Below are 20,008 nucleotides of genomic sequence, written 5' to 3'. Positions count from 1 at the left end.
TGATGCCATTACACTCTATCCTGGGTGACAGAGTGAGAGCTTGTCTTCAAAAAATTAAAAGAAAGAAATAAGTTCTCAGAATGGGGTTGAATTTCTTCCAATACACACACTCACATGCACATGCACACAAGCACACACCTTCCTCTTCTCCCTTGGTGGTAACTACTGCCCGGAAGTTTGTATATATCTTTCCCATTTAGTTTTATGTTTTACTACATATATGACAGCATGTACAGGATAGTGTAGTTACATATTACATAATTGGTATTATGCCATGCACATCCTTTTGCAATTTGTTTTTTTCTTCAGTCAACATTATTTTCAAGTCTTATCACTGTGGATTCATCTGACTCTGGGTTATTCACTTTAAATGCTGCTTAGCGTTCCCCATTGCATGACTGTGTCATGATTTATTTTCCCGTTCTCTCATTTATAATGATTCTGCTATGCATATTTGTTTCCCAGGTCCCTGTGCTCTTTCTACAGTACACTCCTAGAGCGGATAATGTGAAGTGGATCTGCAGGGCTCTGGGAATGTAAACTATCAGTTTCTCTTGACACTGCAAATTATAGTTCTGATCACTACATGAGACTTCCTATTTCACAACACCTTTGTCAACATCTGACAATATCAGATATAGTTTACATTCTGAGGGGTTTAAATGGCTTTTTCATACCACAGAGACTAAATGGCGTACTGATATGCCATATGGTTCAAAATCCCACTCAATCACTTAATAATAAAAGGACTTGGGCAGATTATTTTACTTCTTTGAGTCAGAGTTTAATTTATCTATAAAATGGGAATAATACTAGTATTATCTCACTGTCAGAAAAATTGGCTTCATCTATAAAAGTCTTTAGAACAGCATCCGAACTTGTTGTATTTTTCCAGAAACTTCTGTGAGAAGAGAAACCACAGTGTGTGAATAATATTACATCTGGACCAGAACTACTTTCTAGTTTTACACTACAAAATTTCTCATACATGTTACCATGCATAAGTTTAATCTGATGAACTGGGAAAAATAGCATTTAAAACACTGTTTTGATGTGAAAACTATGTTTTCGCAAAACCCTTTGAGATAAAGTTATTATAAATGGGAGACCTCCTCTAACGCCTTCCTTCAGCAGTTCTAATAGTCACAACATTTTGTTTTCTTCCAGGTGCCAGTGTGCAGCAGGCTTCACAGGGTCACACTGTGAACTGAACATCAATGAGTGTCAGTCTAACCCATGTAGAAATCAGGCCACCTGTGTAGATGAATTAAACTCATACAGTTGTAAATGTCGGCCAGGATTTTCAGGCAGCAGGTGTGAAACAGGTATATGTCAACACAGTGTTATTAATAGCAATACTAAAAATAGTAATATAATAACATTATCAACTTTTGCCTGCAGCAAGCACTGCCTACATGCCAAAAACTTTGGTAAGTACTTTGTACTTATTCAATCTTCACAGCCATCCAATAAATGAGGTACTATGATTCCCAATAGCACTGATGAGGAAATTGAAGCTTAGACATGGAAGGGGAAAATAAGGAAAACTGAATTTAGCAGAAGTCATCACATTCTACATGTTTAGAAAGGACACTTTGATAAGCCTCTGGACATAGGAGGTGAGAGTCAGTGCTCCACTAATTTCTCAGGAGGCAAGAGTCTTTCAGCTGTAGGATTTTTGCTATATTGAATGCACTGTGCAGATTTGGGGCAGAGCTGAATTGCTTAAGAAATGGGGAAAAGCCAGAGGTCTGAGTAGGAACAGGATATTGCCCCTGCAGTCCCTTCTCCTTCTCTCTGGTGACATCAGTTACCTCCTCTTTACTGAGTCATTCACCTTAGCATGCAGACATGCTTTATTATCTCTAGCTTTAATAAACATTCCAATTCCACCTCTTCTTCCAGCTGCTCCCTATTTCTCTGCTTCCTTTCACTATTGAGTGCTATCTCATATACTTACTGATTATTTTTAAAAATGTAATGTTTATTTTGCAAGTAATATGTATTCAATTTTGAAACTGCTTCTCAGATAATCATACTCACTGAAATGAGCTTCTTTCACCATAGCACTTCTTTCCTGATGTTTACCTTAAATAATGCCTTGCAAGTGCCATGGTCTGCACATGTTTCTTTCTCATTGCAGAACAGTCTACGGGATTTAACCTGGATTTTGAGGTTTCTGGAATCTATGGTTATGTCATGCTAGATGGTGTGCTTCCATCTCTCCAAGCTGTGACCTGTGCATTTTGGATGAAGTCCTCTGACACCACCAACTATGGAACACCAATCTCCTATGCACTGGAGAATGGCAGTGATAATACCTTCCTCCTGACTGATTACAATGGGTAAGCAGAAGTGTCTGAAAGACTGTGCTTAGGAGCTTAGCCTAGCACCAAGTTAGAACTGATGCTGGGGCTGGGGGTTAGGAGTGTCAGGTGGTTCAACAGAACAGCAGCATCATAATGATAAAATAGAGCATCTGGACAAGGTCTGTAAGAAGACAAAGTTTTAGTAAAACACTTCATACATGTGTTGCATTTTGCTGTTTAGTAAGTATTTTCATATGTATTACTTCAATTCATCTTCACAATGACCTGAGGAGTTAGTGTGCATTTCACAGGTAACAAGACAAAGTTTCAGAAAGCTGGCCTAAATGATTTACCCCAAATCCCAGACCCTGGAAGTGGGAGAGCTAATTCTCAAAGTCTGACTCTAAAACCTCTAAAACTTATGCTGTTTCTTTTACATAGCAATATAAAGGTATTTTATACATTAATGTATTTTTGGTGACATTATTGACCCATGAGAAACATGTTATTGAGTATAAATCAGTCTGCAAGCTCAGTGTACAAGACAATACTTTTTTATTTCTTTAGGATCAATTAATTTCAACTCCAGGGTCCCATCTATCAGGGCTGTCAAAAGAGCCAACCTCATTTCTATCCAGAGTTTTGCTAAAGAGGCACAGACTAGAACAGGAGTCCATGGTTGGCCATCTGTCCACACTACTTATCACTCAACCTTGCACTGATTCAGGCTTTGCAGTGTTTTAAATCCTTTCAAGATCACTGTCTTTTACCAAATGTGGAATCCTTGGCAAGACTTCAAGTTAGTACCTTCAATCTGGTTAGATTCTGTGATGGACCCACATGGCCTTTTCCTCTCAAATCCACCAAACTGTTAGCCTGCTAATGAGCATGGGGCAGGTGTCAGAAACCTACTGATGTCTCTTTTCTCTCCTCAGTCTGAAGGAATCTCACTATTCTGGTGGAAATCTCCCCATTTTCAGAAACTATTCCTCTTAGTGGACTTGGGCTCTTGGGAAAAAAAATCCAAAAAGTTTGCAAGAATCCTCTATTAAGGCAAAATATTTATAAATAGAGAACCTGTTATCTCCTTGAATAGCAAGAGAAAAATGGGAAAAGGCAGAAAGAAAACAATATTGTAAAAACTAGTCTTTATAAACATCTTAGAATAGGGTCTAAGAAGATACAGGGAGAGGTACTCAATGCATTTTTAATCTTCCTTCTTAACTTTCCCTAATCATTTCTTTTGCTCTCCATTGGCTTTTGAAGATTTCTCACTTTAAGCTGCCTATTGTATTTAAATCCCTAAGTGACATACATGGTTTTTGGAAACTGCTTTTGGTTGGCCATCCTTGTTTAGTTATAGGTTTTCTTCTCTTTGGTTCAATAAACTTTGCCATTGGATTGCTTTGGCAATTCTCATAGTCTGTTCAGGCTGCTTTAACAAAATAGCACAGAGTAATTGCTTATAAACAATAGAAATGTATTTCTCACAGTTCTGGAGGCTGAGAAGTCCAAGATCAAGGTGTCAGTAGATTTGTTGTCTGGTGAGGGTGCACCTTCTGAGGGTCCCTTCTTGCTGCGTCCTCACATGCTGAAGGGACAACTGGTGAGGGACTGTTTCAGGTCTCTTACTGAGGGCTCCACCTCCCTGACCTAACTGCTTCCCAAAGACCCCACCTCCCAATCACATGATTGATTAGGTTTTGAGAGGACACAAATATTGAGACCTTGGCCACAACCATGAAATGTACTTACTTTCTCTAAGACATCTAAAGTTTGTTCTTGGTCTTAGGAAACTTACATTCTAGAGGAAAGAGGTCATTTCTGACATTTACACAACTCTCGGTCCCATTCTTGACTCACTCACTCCAAAACAGCCATTTGGTAAATTGTCTCAAATTAGAGTAACTTCTCTTGGCTCATTCTAAGATTTTTTTCTTACCCCTCAGTGCTTAAAGAACACAAACCAATGTTCAGGGAGCTACAATAAGGTGTAATTAGTAACTCAAATATGCTGCAATGAAACGTGACCAAACAGAGGGGAAAAAAAGAATCATAGGTTTACACAACGTACTTTACACACACAGAGAGAGAGAGACAAGAAAAATAGTAACGTGCCCCACAGAAAGGATTGCAACATATGACTAATGACTGTGTTCCCTGGAATCTGTCTCTCCACAGCTGGGTTCTTTATGTGAATGGCAAGGAAAAGATAACAGACTGTCCTGCAGTGAATGACGGCAGTTGGCATCATATTGCAATCACTTGGACGAGTTCCAATGGAGCCTGGAAAGTCTACATTGATGGGAAATTATCTGACGGGGGTACAGGCCTCTCTGTTGGCTCCGCCATCCCTGGTATGTCTTAACAAAATGGATATAATTCTGTTAGACTCCAGAGGAGGTGGTGCTTAAATGAACATCAAAGTTTGCTGGCTTTGTTGTCCTTGGTTTTGAACAAAGAGAAACAGTTCTCTCTCTCATTTACTACCCTCTAGTTATCCTAACTATGAGTTATTAAAAGTTTTCTTCCTAAATAAGCTGTGTATGACCCTCTGGATATGAAATGCCTTTGCGGATCTATAGTAAGACTGCCAAGAAGCATGCTGAACTAACAGATGCCTGTAAAACTGTCTTCCAATGAGGAGAGTAATTAATAATTACTGATGGCTTTCGTTTGTTTGTTTTAGAGATTTTTGTTTTGTTTTGTGATCACTGTATTAATACAAGCCGTACTACCACTAATAGCTATTCATCTTTTATATGCCTGTTCAAATAGAATGCAACCTCTCTTCTAAAAATACTTCTTAAAAAATACTCAGAGGGTTTTAGTTGGAAAAAATGCTAAAATATTAGCTGACCCGGGGTTTCTAGCGTTGTACCTAGCAATAAGTTTGCTACATCTACAGAAGTGTGTGTATATCACATTATTTTTCACTTTCCTCATTTGTTTCAGATAGTAGAAAATAGTACCTGGGTAAAATAAACAAATAAAAAATGAATTAAAATATTAGAAATTGACTAATATATTCTGGACTTAAGTTGTATGAAAGTAAAGATAAGTGTACTAATAAGTATAGTACAGAAAATACTAATATTTATAAAAATGTGATAAGGCTACCTTTGCAAAGTTTCAAATCAGATCTTTATTTTATTTTTTAGAAACTATTGTCTGTGCCTTATTTCACTTATTTTCTTCACTAAGAAAATCTATGGGGATCAAACTAATGTTAATTTATTTGTGATTTGAAAGAATACATACTGAGCACCCGCTAGTTGGGTCAGGCACTTATACGAGGCACTGGAAACCCAACGGCCGGCAAAAATCATGTGGTCCCTGCTCCCCAGAAGCTTTCAGAGTGGTGGTGAAGGGATATAGGATACTAACCCTATAATCACACTAAATATTATGTAATTTTATGCTGAGGTAAGCATTATGAATGCCTGTAACCAAGGAGCTGATGCAGAATAAAGAATTAATGAGAGCTTGGAGACATATCCTTGCTGAGTTCCCAGAAATGTCAGGAACTACAAGGTGAAGGGGGCTGGACCTTCTTGAAAGAGCTGAGAGAAGACTGATGCGTCTGGAATGCAGGCTGGCCCAGGAAATGAGGGAATACAGGGTACGCAGCTAGAGAGGGAAGTTGTGACCAAATCATGGAAAGCCCTGCAGGGCAGGTTAAGGATTGAAATTTTGACTCTAAAATCAATAGGAAATCACTGGCAGGTTTTAACTTGGCTGGGGTAAGTGGCAAGAAGGGCAGGACAGGTAGAAAGAAGTAACAGGGCACATGGGAAAAATCCCTAAATAGCAAAGATGTCTCTAACCAGAGCACAAAAGGACGCCCTAGTGAAGGGGCATCACCAAGAGTTAAGAGCAGAACAGTAAGAAGCATCCCTTATGCTTCTCCTGGGAAGAAAACTCAGGGCAAATGAAAAAGAGTAGAGAACCAGTTCTTCTTATTTAAACAACCCCAGAATAATTGAAGAGATGGATGAAACATACATACAGATCCCTAGATGTTTATCCATACACGGAGCATTTGCCAAACTTCAATTTGGCCTGCAAAGTGACCTGTTAGTGTTGAGGTTACAGAAATGACAGCCTCAAAGGGCGGCTCCTACTGAAGAGTCAGGGACATGCGCACCTTGGAGGAGAGGGGACAGAAGGAAGTTCAGGTGGCTCCGTTGATTTAGGTAGCAAGGATGACTTGAAAAGAAATGGACCAGGGAGATGAATTTGGAGAGGGAAAGAGAAACAAACTATAAACAGTAGACTATTGTAAAATGGGAGTATTGGGAGATTAATATTAGGGCAATATCTAACTGGATGATTTTGCTAAATAACTATTAATTCATGTAAAATGCCTTGTTCATAATCCTTTGCTTCTTTGTAAAATATACTTGAACAGGAAGCCACTACAAAAATCAAAGCTTCCTTTTAATTTCATTTATGCCTAATTGACCTTTTAAAACAAGTAACACGTGGACATACATTCACTGAATGTTTTTGTCACAATGATCACGTGAGCCTAATAGACGGCAGTTATTAATCATTGCTGAAGTGAGGAAACAGAGAGGCCCAGAAAAATGAAAAGACCCCCTCAAATTTCATTGCTAGAGTCTAATGCCTGAAACTTAAGGTCATACCCTTTTCCTGGGCTTTTAATGTTTTCTACTTAGATTTGTCTATTAACACATGTCACAGATGGAGCAGGCATGGGACCATTAGAAAATAAAGTGTTGAAGGGAACCCATACGCACTGGGGTATTGAAGACACCTTTAGAATTTAATTCTTACTTGCACTTTGCTCACTCATTTGCCTAGAAACTCTTCATATCTTCCTTCTCCATGAGATTAACTCTTACTCATCAAGATGCATGTCTGAATGCCTTCCCTGATCCCAGCCTTCCCCACTGGAGCTCTCTTTTAGCTCTTCTTCTTCTCTGCACACCTCTGTGGCTGCATTAACTACACTATATTGAAAAGTATTTATGTATAAGGTCTGACAGTTAAGTTCATGAACTCGTCCTAGAAAAAGTGCTACATTCTCATTGCCAAATATCACTATGGTCACCTTCAAAGTACTCCCCTTGGGCAGCTATGCACTGACACCAGTGCCTACTCTACCCTTCTAAGCGATTTGGAACTCTTTTTCTGGAATGACCGTCAGAGTAGTTGTCATGTGCACACAAAAACATGCAAAAACAATGAATGCCACTCAGCAAGACATTGCCACAGCACAAACACAGCTGTCAGACACTGAACAAGTGAGTTGTTTGTACAATGCTGCCGAGGTAAGCACATGGTGTCAAGTTCAAGAACTTAGTTGTCAGATTTCATGTGTATTTTCCCTTAGCATTATAGTCTCTCAAGGGCAGATAAACTTTTAGCTCTATATAAGCCCTATGTCTGGTAATGTAGACAGCACATCATTAGTACCTTCATAAAGATCTGGTCAGAAGAATGGGGAAGGGCATCTCAGGCAGAAGGAGCTCCATGTACAGAGGCAGAGAGCCATAAGTGAGTTTGTTTGCTGAGGAATGATTGGCGTTTCTCCATAGCTGTAACACAGTATATGTGGCAGAGAAACAAAGGATCATATGGTAGAGAAAGAAACTGAAATATAATATGGTGATGGGTTGTAATGAACTTGTTCATGTCCCCTCAAGGAATGTACACTTTCTCCTCAATAAATTGAGAGTCAGTAAAGATATTTCAACAGGAACTGGCATTATCTGGTGAAGTAGGGTAGTTGTTTCTTTTTGGATTTAATTTAGTGTGTTGTGGTATTCAACTACATCTTCTTTGGGTAGTGCAATTAAAGGTAATTTTAATTATCTTCTTTATTTTTTATATTTTCCTAATGAACATGTATTTTCTTTAAGGTTAAAAAAAGGAGTATCTACATATTTAAAAAAATAATAAACCTTGAGGGAAGAGTGAAAAGTAGATTGAAGGAACAGGAATATAAAACCAGAAAACTCTTCACCTCACTTCTCCAACGAGGGAGATGGTTGGCTGACCATAGCAGCAGGGCAGGTGGGATGAATTTGAGCCCATAAATATGGCAGAGCTCCAATTGATAGCCTTAGTGGCTACCTTAGGCTGCTTGGCTTGCCATAAAAAATTTTTATATATATAAATATTATAGACTAGTTGGCTTAAATAATAGAAATCAAATTTCTTCATAGTTCTGGATGTTGGATGTCTGAGATTAGGGTGCCAGTATGTTTGGCTTCTGGTGAGGTTTCTCATCCTAGATTGTGGACAGTTGTCTTCTTACATGGCAGGAGAGAGGCAGCAAGGTGCCAGGTGTCTCTTTATAAGGGCACTAATCCCATCATGAGGGCCCCATCTTCCTGACCTCATCTCAACCTAACTACCTCCCAAAGGCCCCATCTCCAGACCATCACAGCAGAGGTTAGGGCTTCAGTGTATCAATTTGAGGGTGATACAAATCATTCCATAGTAGGGACTGACTGGCTTCAGTTTGAGTGATCAGCATTACTTAAAAGTCTCTTACTAAGATAAGAACTCTAGTAAAATTTGGTGGTGGAAAGGGAAAAAGAGTTTGCATTTTGTTTTAGACATATTAGATTTGAGGTTTCTATTGAATTTCTAGTCCCAGAAATACAATATATATGTGTATATATATATATGTTTATATTTGTATATATATAATATATATATGTTTTTATATATGTCATATAATATATATTTACATATGTTACAAACATATATATAGGTCATATAATATACATATTACATATGTAATATAGTATTACATATACTATATTCTGTTATTTCTTTGGGTAGTGCAATTAAAGGTAATTTTATTCTTTATTTTTTATATAAAGAATATATGTACATATATATGACCTATATATAGTTTGTATTTCTGTATAATATATATATTGTATATATATAAATTATATGACCTATAAAAAATGGTCTGATACTACCTTATATCAAATCAGGAAAGTTGTTTTTAGTGATAGAATACAATTGGCAAGGATTCAGCATGGTGGACGTTTGAATAGAGTGCTGACAGGTATGAAATTTGATAAAACCTTTCTGAGAAGCAATTTCAAAACTTGCATCAAAAGCCTTAGGTGTACTTTTTGCACCCAACTGTCAATTAAACTGCTGAGAATCAATCTGAAGGAAATAATCAATGACCTAAGCAAACATTTGTGTATCACCATGCTTATCTCAATATTATTTTATTACTACCAAACTTAGAAGCTACCCCAATATCCAGTGATAAGGGGCATGAGATCTAAAAATTAAGTTCACAAACTCGTCCTAGAGAAAATGCTTTGAAGGGTGGACTAGCACTGGTATTGACGCATAGCTTCCCAAGGGGAGTACTTAGAAGGTGACTGTAGTGATATTCAGCAATGAGGTATGTAGCACTTTCTCTAGGATGAGTTCACAAACTTCACTGACCTCCTATGGTAACATAACATTGCTAACAAAACTCATAAAATGATAACATGTTCATGGAGAAAAGCAAGATTCAAGTGTCCTGTGCAGTATGAGTTTATGTATTTTTAAATACCTCAGATACCCATATACACGTACTAAGGACATAATAACAATATAAACTTGGCAAGAAATATATAAAACTATTAAATGCTTATGTCTGGGTAAAAGGAATTCTTGATTACTTATTTTTAATCTTCCTCTGTGTATGTATTAATGTTTCAATTAATAATTTTATTTAAAAAACATGTTGAGAAATCATGAAAGAGAGATACTGATTGACAGGCAAGTGAGATGAAATAGGAGAAGGAGTTGGAGGAACAAGAAAGTCACAGGGTAGCATCCTGGGACCAACTTCCCAGAAGCAGGCAGACAAGGGAGGCTAAGAATGAACTGATAGGTTCCAAGAAACCAGCAGAGGATGCTCTGATAGAAACCAAGTGTGACCAGGTCAGGCTCCTGGCAGGAAACAGGTGGCAGAGAAAAGGAGGTAACTAAGGCAACTTGAATAAAGGACTATTTTCAAAGGCGTAAGCGTGGTTAAGAGGACCAAAATATGATAGTAGAACACACGTGACCAGGAGTAATGGAAAGTGGCAGAAGGTGGGCCTGAAGTGACCAAGGGGTAGCAGTCCTTGCCAGAATTATGACAAACCTACAATGATGGAGAGAAATCACCCAAAAGGACCAATGTCACCAGTTGGGAAGGAAACAGCCATTTGCAGTTGTTTGGTTGCATGAAAGGATGGGATCCAGGAGGCCGACCTTTTCTCTCATCCCACTTTCTTATCTCACTCTGGTCCTCCACTGGCCAGACACAAGCAGAAACCAGAGGACAAAGAAGCCAGAGGTACATCTCACAAATGGACAACCTTTGGGTCACAGAGCAGAGCAGAGAAGGGTTGAAGGGAGATTTGGGCACCACAGACGGCACACTCAGGAAGGACTCTCTGTTGAAAAAGATGAGGCAGAGTTGAATGCCCAAGTCTCCACTCCATTGAATTTAGCAATTAGGAGACCACTTTAGAAGATTCCCTAAATTTGATGCTGCAAATTGTAGCATTGTAGCCTAAGAGATTAAAAACAACAAAGAGTGGTCACTTCCATGGACTTACCTAGTTCTGTCAAAATAAAATATCGTATGTATTATATACATGTATATGGGTTTTATAGTGACATATTTATAAATACAATACAATATTCTAAATCCTATCTATCTTTTCTTAATTTCAAATTAATATGCAGGTACAAACTTTTAGGTTACATTATTTTCACTTCTAAGGTAAAGTTCAAGTTTTAGTTGAGCCCTTCATCAGGGGGCATGCTGAACTCCCTCACATTGTGCATGTTAGGTTAGATCCCACCAATTGCCCTCCCTCCTCAACCCTCCCCCTTGCTAGACTATATTTGTGTTTTGTCATTCGTGTAAGTATGTAGTTCTTTATATATTGATTTCATATTAGTATTGGTATTGAGCACACTGGATTTTTTTTTTTCCATTTTTGATGTACTTTACTAAGAAGAATGTAGAAGAATGTGTTTCAACTCCATCCAGATAAATAGAAAACATGTAAAGTCTCCATCTTTTCTATGGCTGAATAGTGCTCCATGGTATACATATGCCACAGTTTGTTAATCCATTCATGGATTGACAGGCATGTGGTTGCTTCCATGACTTGGCAAGTGTGAACTGAACTGCAATAAACACTCTGGTGCAAATATCCTTGTGGGAAAGTGATTTTTGTTCTTCTGGGTAGATAGCTAGTAATGTAATTGCAGGATCAAATGAAAGGTCAACTTTTAGTTCTTTAAGAATTCTACATACTTCTTTCCATAAATGTTGTATTAATTTGCAGTTCCACTAGCAGTGTAGAAGTGTTCCCTTCTCTCCACATTCACACCAACATCTACAGATTTGGGACTTTGTGATGTGGGCCACTCTGACTGGAAAAACCTAGCTATCTTTAAGATGCTATATAAAATACTAAATTTGTCCTTATTGATAAAACATGTAGTAAGTTGACAGAATTTAGCTTTTCAGTAATTTTCTTTTATTTATTTCTATTATCATTCGTATGAGTGTGTAGTTCTTTATATATTGATTTCATATTAGTATTGAGCACATTGGATTTTTTTTTCCCATTCTTGATGTACTTTACTTTTTCAACTCCATCTAGGTAAACATAAAAAATATAAAGTCTCCATCTTTTCTTCTTAGTAAAGTACATCAAGAATGGAAAAAAAAATCCAATGTGCTCGATACTAATATGAAAAAATGGAGACTTTCATTAAGTTAACATTTGGGGAATAATATGTCATCAGGCCAAACTTCCTCCTTTTTCTCTCTCTTTGTCTTTCCGTAGGTGGTGGTGCATTAGTTCTGGGGCAAGAGCAAGACAAAAAAGGAGAGGGATTCAACCCAGCTGAGTCTTTTGTGGGCTCCATAAGCCAGCTCAACCTCTGGGACTATGTCCTGTCTCCACAGCAGGTCAATTCCATTTTCAGTGTATGACAGTAATGAGATGCAAAGGTACAAACCTAGTACAAACGTGAACAGCCTAATGATGACATATCGTATTGCAAGCTCTCGGTTATCAGAACCTATCACCAATGTCATTTGATGCTATGGTCATAGACAAGGTCAGGCAGACGTTATCTACAGTAATCTTCAATGAAAACCCTTTTTAGTTTCTTGGTGACCTTCTTAAATTTTATTGGGAATGATTATTTTGTAAAATCTTGAAATTTCAGAGCTGAGAAGCATCATAAAGAAACTTAGAACTGGCAGAAAATTGTCCACAGAGAGCAACAGATGAGCTAGTGGTTAAGCCAACCAGAATCGAACGGCTGCAGTTGCACCACAAACTTGCTGTGGTGATTTTTAATATGTCACTCCATCTCTTTAAGTTTCAATTTTCTTGTCTATAAATGATAAATAAGTGTGTAGCAGAGTTTTGACAAGATTGAACAAAATAAGACATATATGTTATTGGTACTGTTTGGTCCGTGGTAAATGCTTGATAAATTTTTATTATTACAGTAGCAGAACTTTTCTAAGCTTCAGTTTCCTCTACTCTGTTGGAGGTCAGAGACTTAGAAGGGGAAAGGGAGCCTCCACATCCCTTTAACAAACTGCAAAGCTCTGGACAAAATGATTCTATGCGTAGGATTTCAAACTTGCAGGCAACAATGAGTCTAGTGGGAAAAATATTTGAGAGAGAGAAGGAAAGGGGTGGGAGAGAAGGAGATGGAAGAGAATTTGCCTGTTGCCCCCAGAGTCACACTGGGTAAAAGCCTGCTTCCACCCACCCTGCCTCCAAAAAATCTGTCAATGTTTTCAGTAGGACTAAATGGAGATATAATAACTCCATCTTCATGGAGCAAGTCAGGCTTATCTAAACACATGCTTTTAAACTTTCAGGTGAAATCACTGGCCACCTCCTGCCCAGAGGAACTCAGCAGAGGAAATGTGTTGGCCTGGCCTGATTTCTTGTCAGGAATTGTGGGGAAAGTGAAGATTGATTCCAAGAGCATATTCTGTTCTGGTGAGAATTTCCTTCTACCATAGACTTCATCATCTTTTTCCTACCCTGGGTCTTTCTAGCAAAACACGACAATTTAAAATTCTCGGTTGGTCAAATCAGGTGTGGCTGTCAATCTGCTGTTTAACTAGTGATTCATATTTGAATGTTATTCATCCAAAGTGTGTTATTATTTAATGCTCAAGTATATTCCGTGTAATGGAGTGTTATCATGGGGGAAATTTGGACAAAGGTAAAATAAGATTAGAAAGATAGGCGAGATGAGGAATAAGGTTATCTTTTAAATGCCCACAAGTCCTATGCTCCTGTTCGAGGTGAGGTATTCTTTTGGTTTTATACCTCTTTGCAGCCCCCTAGAAACAGGCAGCAACAGTAAGAAAAGCAACGGGTGTTTCCATCCACACCCTGAATAGTCAAACTCTAAATAATCATAAAATCAAACTTATTTAAACAAGTTTCTTAAAATGTCCTGGAATTTGTGGCTCTTGGTAGCTTGTAAGAAGAACATTTTATTCATATTCCTAAAATACTCTTTGCAAAAATATATTCCACAAGCTTCTGTTGAAAAGGGGAGAGTTGTTTGTTGACTAAGAAGATTTTTTCTAATAATTTTGCTTGGCAGGGATCTGGCTACATGTTAACTTGTGTTAATATCAATAGAACAGCTCTTAAGTGCTGGGACAAGTAACAGTTTGAAACTGTTGACTTGGTGATGCTGCCACCGTGCTGCTGACAAGCTCGGCGCCTGTGTTCTCTGCCTTCAGATTGCCCACCTTTGGAAGGATCAGTACCTCATTTGAGAACTGCATCAGCAGATTTGAAGCCAGGCTCCCAAGTCAGTCTGTTCTGTGATCCAGGCTTCCAGATAGTCGGGAACCCTGTGCAGTCCTGTCTGAATCAAGGACAGTGGACCCAGCCGCTGCCTCAGTGTGAACGTGAGCTGCTTTTGTTTAAGTCATTTCAGTGCTTCTTGAAAAATATTGAAATCCTAAGAACACTTTTCAAGAATTCTAGGCAAAAGCTAAATATATGACAGTAGCCAATATAGCAAATATTCATTGAATCCTTTTGCATAATGAACTGTGCTGGGCACCATGAGGGAGGTGGGGGCTGCTGATCCAAAGAGACCATTTGCACATGTATCCAAGGTGGTACAAATGGCTGAATGTGATTAAAAAAAAAAAAAAAAAAACAGACTCTGTAGGTCAAGGCCCAGAGGTAGATGGGGCATTGCTGGGTGGGAAAACGGGAAATGACCTCTTGAGTTGAATGCATCTATCTTCTTGAGTTGATGTATTTATTATTTTTTATTCAATAATGTTTAAAGTACCTACTATGCACTAGGCACTGCTGTAGGTTCTGGTGATGTGGCAACGTGGGGGAAAATGTCCCTATTTTGTGGAGTTTACATTCTAGTAGGAGATACATAAAAAATAAACAAGTACATAAAACATTATTTATTTGTACTAAATAATAAAGGTAAGGGCTAGCTGTCAATGCTATAAAGAAAAATAAAAAAGGGTGGGGAAATACAACGTGATACAAAGTGGAGTGGTTGCATGGAAGCAAGACTGTGATTTTAGACAGGGAGTAGCCCCTGTTACAACCTGACACACGTTCACTTGGGGTTTTGTCCATCTACCGCACTCGATAATTAGCTCCACAAGGCAGGGATGCTGCCTGTTTGGTTCAGGTCCGTAATTCCAGCACCTTGGACAGTGTCTATGCAGGTAGTAGGCCTTCCGTAAACGTTTCTGAATAAACAAATTGCCTAAGCCAGGCAATGCGCTAGATCCTGAGGGTCAGGCTGCTACCACCAGCCCGAAGCACTGGGTTGAGCACTTTCAACCCACTGTTGTGTGCAATAAACAATTCATTTCTAACTGAACTATTGTTTTAATATAAATCAATGCCCTTTGAGTATTTTGCTCCTAATGTAGTTGCGTCCCTCCTGGTCATATGACAGGCATCAGCTGTGGGGTGCCACCTGCTTTGGAGAATGGCTTTTATTCAGCTGAGGACTTCCACGCTGGCAGCACAGTGACCTACCAGTGCAATAATGGCTACTATTTATTGGGCGATTCCAGGATGTTCTGTACAGATAACGGGAGCTGGAACGGCATCTCACCAGCATGCCTTGGTGAGATAAATATTGACAGTTACGATGTGGGTTTATTCTGTCTCTATAGAAGACATTCATCCCAAATTCCTGAGGCTCTGGAGGCATTCTTTGGTTAATTCATCTCCCCGCAGTGAGCTCTGTCCAAGGCACAGTAACAAAGTAATTCTACATAGAGGGGCCAGAAGTGCTTTAGATTTTTCTTAGTCTCAGTATGAAGACTGTTTTGTCTTTTCTGTTCTTCTACTAAGCTACCTATAAACTAGGGAAATAGTAGCTTTTGGTGTGTATTTGCAATGTGATTATGACTATGGTATTTAAATTTGATAAAGCATATGTGTTATGCAGTGCAATATGTCATAATTTAAAAGTAAAAGCAGGTGGTAGGTACATTAGGAAAATGAATCCACTTTAACATTTGTAAGCTGTCTTCGCTGCAGATGTCGACGAGTGTGCAGTTGGATCCGATTGCAGTGAGCATGCATCGTGCCTGAACACCAATGGATCCTACATATGCTCCTGCATCCCGCCATACACAGGGGACGGGAAAAACTGTGCAGGTAACCCCTCCAGTACACCTGGAAATTCCTATTTCGATTTCTTTATTCAAGGGTATATTTTAAGTGTGTTGTTTTAAAATAAGACAATAGTTTCGACTTCAAAGGGCACATAGCCGGGTGGAGAAGGTAAAAACCTCATAAAGATACATAAGAAACAACTAAAGGGGCTTTAACATAGCCGTATGCCTCTGCCATGTTCCTAATTCCTCAGAAACAAACTGAAAGCTAACTGTACCATGAGAATAATAGAATGGATTTGGAAATATCATCAGTGACCTCTCTGCAAAGAAGAAGCTTTACATATCAGTATCTTTTCTCTGCCTCAGTCAAATCGTGTCATATCATTGAAAAAATACAGCACACCTCTTGGGTGCAGGACACAACTACAAGAGGAACTCTACAAATGCCAATATTGTAATATCCAGTTGTGTTTGCCTTCACATTTATCTGGAAAAAAATTGCTTAGAAAACAGTAGACACCTTGCCTTACAGCATCTTATATTTTTAACTAACTTTGATAACATCAGCCTAGCTCCCAACCCATTGATGTCTTTCCACATTTATTGTGGGAAGTAACCACCAGAAAACAGTAAGACAGAAAGTGAAGAGGAATTTAAAATAGTGAACCAAATCGTCTGGCTGTGGGTCCCCAAAGTTAAGTGCTGACATGTTGAGAGTCCCAGGAGTGATCCATGATGGAGAGACGTGTTTCCCATCCACTCAAAGGGAGAGTGACAGGGAGAATAAAAGCAATAGCAATAAAAAAAGTATAGTGTCAGTGAGTCAGACAATAGAAATCAGAACGGGAAACCTCTAAATTAAACAGAATGTTTATGCGTCCATCCTCCTATTCTCCAACCAAACAGTTGTGTACTATTCAAGAATGAGTCACAAGCCTTGCTTAGCAAAATATCTGATTTGGAAATATTTCTTCTCTTGTGAAATTAAACAAGGCTAAAAATATTGCAAAATCATTTCTGCTCAAAAAGAAGGAAGAATAAAACTGAAGTCAGAACGTGGCACTTAAAATGAGATAATACAGGAATCAAAAGAAAATGTCAGAAGACTTCTTGGATGAAACAGGAGATGATGTAATTTTTATTACAGATTTTTGAAAAGCAAAGCCATCCAGAGAAAAGGTGCTGAGATTAAAACAGAGCAGAAAGAAAGGCAAACACTTCAGATAGTGAGCTGTGCAACTCACCTGAGGGTCTGGCCACAATAGATAGTCTAAATTTGAGTTCAAACTGCATGCAAATGTCATAACTTAGTGTTGAAATATAAGGTCAGTGATGTATTAACAAATTTACATTAGCAGAGATGCACGTGTGGGAATGGTAAGAGTTTATGATGGACTCAGAGAGTACAATTTCAATCTGTATGTGGACACAGTCAAATAAAATTCAATTTAAAGAATGTCTTCAAAGAGTCTCGAATTCCTTAGGGAAATATGCAAAATATTATAGCAGAAGAAAAAGTTGAAATCATCTGTAATCACACTGTCCAGAAACACCTGCTATTAAAAAAGGTATAACTTGAACACCTAGAATATTTTTCTGTGTGCTATCTAGTACTTATAAATATGTGTACACATATAGATATCTATGTAAGTGCTGTATACACAGTCTTTTAGTTACATCACGAAATATTATATTGTGCACATTTTTATGTCATGAAATAGTCTGAGAACATGATTTATTATTGCTACACAAAATTATAAGTATGGAGTACATGTGCTATTTTGACACGTATAGGAAGTAGAATGGTCAAATCAGAGTAATCAGGATATCCGTGACCTCAAACAGTTATCATTTCGTTGTGCAGAAACATTTAAAATCTTCTCTGCGAGGTATTTTGAAATATACAATACATTATATTTAACTAAGGTGACCCTGCTGTGCTCTCCAATACTAGAACTTGTTCCTGCCGTAACTGTATGTTCTTCTAACTGTGTGTGTTCATACTCGTTAACTAACCTCTTTCCGTCTCCTTTTCCTCTCCTCCACCTCCCCAGCCTCTGGGAACTACCGTTCTACTCTCCGCCTCCATGGTACTTTTTTAGCTCCCACATCTCAGTGAGAACCTGAGATATTCATCTTCTGTGCCTGGCTGATTTCAGTTGACATAACGTCCTCCAGTTCTGTCTGTGCTGCTGCGAATGGCAGGATTTTGTTTCTTTGTACGGCTTAGCAATATTCCATTGTGTATATTTACCATCTTCTCTTTATCCATTCATCCATTGATGGACAGTTAGGTTGATTCCATGTCTTTCTTGACTATGGTTAATGGTACCGCCATAAACATAGGGATATCTCTGGATGCACGGATTTTCCTTCCTTCGGATAAATGCCCAGTGGTAGGATTGCTGGATCCTATGGAAACATGATTCTAATTCCCGTTTCATAATTCACTTTATAGTTTTCCCATAGTTAACTTTTCTCTATATGTTAACATTAGGTAGTATCTACTATGAAAAAAAGAATTTAATATGCATCTTTGGACAAAGCTTATTTCTGGCCATTTTTCTCAAAATCAAGTCTTACAATTGCATTTACTTTTTGAGAAGGGTTCTTTTAAACTCCTTGACTTAGGTAGACCAGGTGGCCTTTAGAAAGAGTGAATCAATATATATTGTCTCCCCATTTAAGGATGGAGTGATGTACTCACTCTTCTTGCTCAACATTGGCCACAAAACTCGCTTTACCAGTTTTACCTTCCCAACAGCGGTGCTGACCCCGAATTTGTGCACAGGAGGTGCTCAGGGCCCACAGTCTTTTGGAAGCTGGGAACTCCCCCTGCATCTGCTCTGTACGGCCGTTCACACCATTGAGACCCAGACAATTGCTCTTTTAAAAATAGTATGAGGCTGGGGGTAGGTGAGGGGGCAGAAACTCTTCTAAGCCATGCTCTGGCATCACCAGGATTTCCCCAATGAACAACTACCTTTGGGGCCAGATAAACTTTGCGTATTTTTGTTAGTCATTGCCATTTCAAAATACTCCTTTCGATGCCTATTATATGTTCTGTTCTAATGTTCAGCAGGCCTCTGACCTTCATATATCTCCTTTCAAAAGCTTTTCACTGGATTTTAATGGGTACCTTAGCTGTAGTATAATTCTTCACTGTGAAATTTTACATGGTTGTATGAAAGCCACCTATTATTCCACCCAAACTGGTTTTTCATTTCTAGAACCTATAAAATGTAAGGCTCCAGGAAATCCAGAAAACGGCCACTCTTTCGGCGAGATTTATACAGTGGGTGCCGAGGTCACATTTTCCTGTGAGGAAGGATACCAATTGATGGGGGTAACTAAAATTACGTGTTTGGAGTCTGGAGAATGGAATCATCTAATTCCATATTGTGAAGGTATGTTTAGGACATTTCCCATGCTTATTGGGTGTGGAAATCTTAGGGCAATAAGGTGCAGACACATCGGTGTTACGTTGTATCAACGTTGTTTGTTTTGGAAAGGCAATCATTAGGCTTCCATTGAAACATGATTTTAAAAAATCTAGAGCTGCCCCTTGAGCTTTCAGAGACATTTGCACCCATAATCTCAGAAAAGACTTTGTTTTTCCTCCTTTAAGCTATTTCCTGTGGTGCACCAGCTATCCCAGAAAATGGTGGCATTGAGGGGTCAACATTCACCTATGGCAGTAAAGTGCTATATAGGTAAGTGTCCCTCTGGGAGGCTGAGGTGGGTGGATTCCCTGAGCAATAGCGAGACCTCTATCTCTAAAAATAGCCGGGCATTGGGGCAGCTGCCTGTAGTCCCAGCTACTCAGGAAGCTGAGGCAAGAGAATTACTTGAGCCCAAGAGTTTGAGGTTGCTGTGGGCTATGATATCACAGCACTCCACCAAGGGTGACAAAGTGAGACTTTGTCTCAAAAAGCAAACAAACCTATGTTGAAGTTATTAATGACATGCTGGCAGAGACATAATAATGGAAGAAAGAGGATGGGGGAAAAATCCCTAGATTTTTTTTTTT

General features: G+C 38.6%; 1 protein-coding gene across 1 annotated transcript in view; it reads left to right on the top strand.

Annotated features, from left to right (window-relative positions):
- SVEP1 (sushi, von Willebrand factor type A, EGF and pentraxin domain containing 1) overlaps positions 1 to 20,008 on the top strand; it is a 173,991-nt gene that overhangs the window by 114,369 nt on the left and 39,614 nt on the right. The window contains exons 25-34 of the mRNA XM_012802314.2: positions 1,168 to 1,325; positions 2,144 to 2,345; positions 4,491 to 4,666; positions 12,161 to 12,285; positions 13,219 to 13,342; positions 14,104 to 14,274; positions 15,306 to 15,479; positions 15,899 to 16,018; positions 19,209 to 19,385; positions 19,607 to 19,691. Of these exons, the coding sequence (XP_012657768.1) occupies positions 1,168 to 1,325; positions 2,144 to 2,345; positions 4,491 to 4,666; positions 12,161 to 12,285; positions 13,219 to 13,342; positions 14,104 to 14,274; positions 15,306 to 15,479; positions 15,899 to 16,018; positions 19,209 to 19,385; positions 19,607 to 19,691 (1,512 nt within the window). The remainder of the gene's footprint in view (positions 1 to 1,167; positions 1,326 to 2,143; positions 2,346 to 4,490; positions 4,667 to 12,160; positions 12,286 to 13,218; positions 13,343 to 14,103; positions 14,275 to 15,305; positions 15,480 to 15,898; positions 16,019 to 19,208; positions 19,386 to 19,606; positions 19,692 to 20,008) is intronic.

The sequence above is a fragment of the Otolemur garnettii genome, unplaced genomic scaffold, assembly GCF_000181295.1.
Source record: "Otolemur garnettii isolate 467f Iridium unplaced genomic scaffold, OtoGar3 scaffold00014, whole genome shotgun sequence".
Taxonomy (NCBI): domain Eukaryota; kingdom Metazoa; phylum Chordata; class Mammalia; order Primates; family Galagidae; genus Otolemur; species Otolemur garnettii.
Note: the sequence above shows the minus strand (reverse complement) of the source record. Positions and strands in the feature narration are given on the sequence as shown.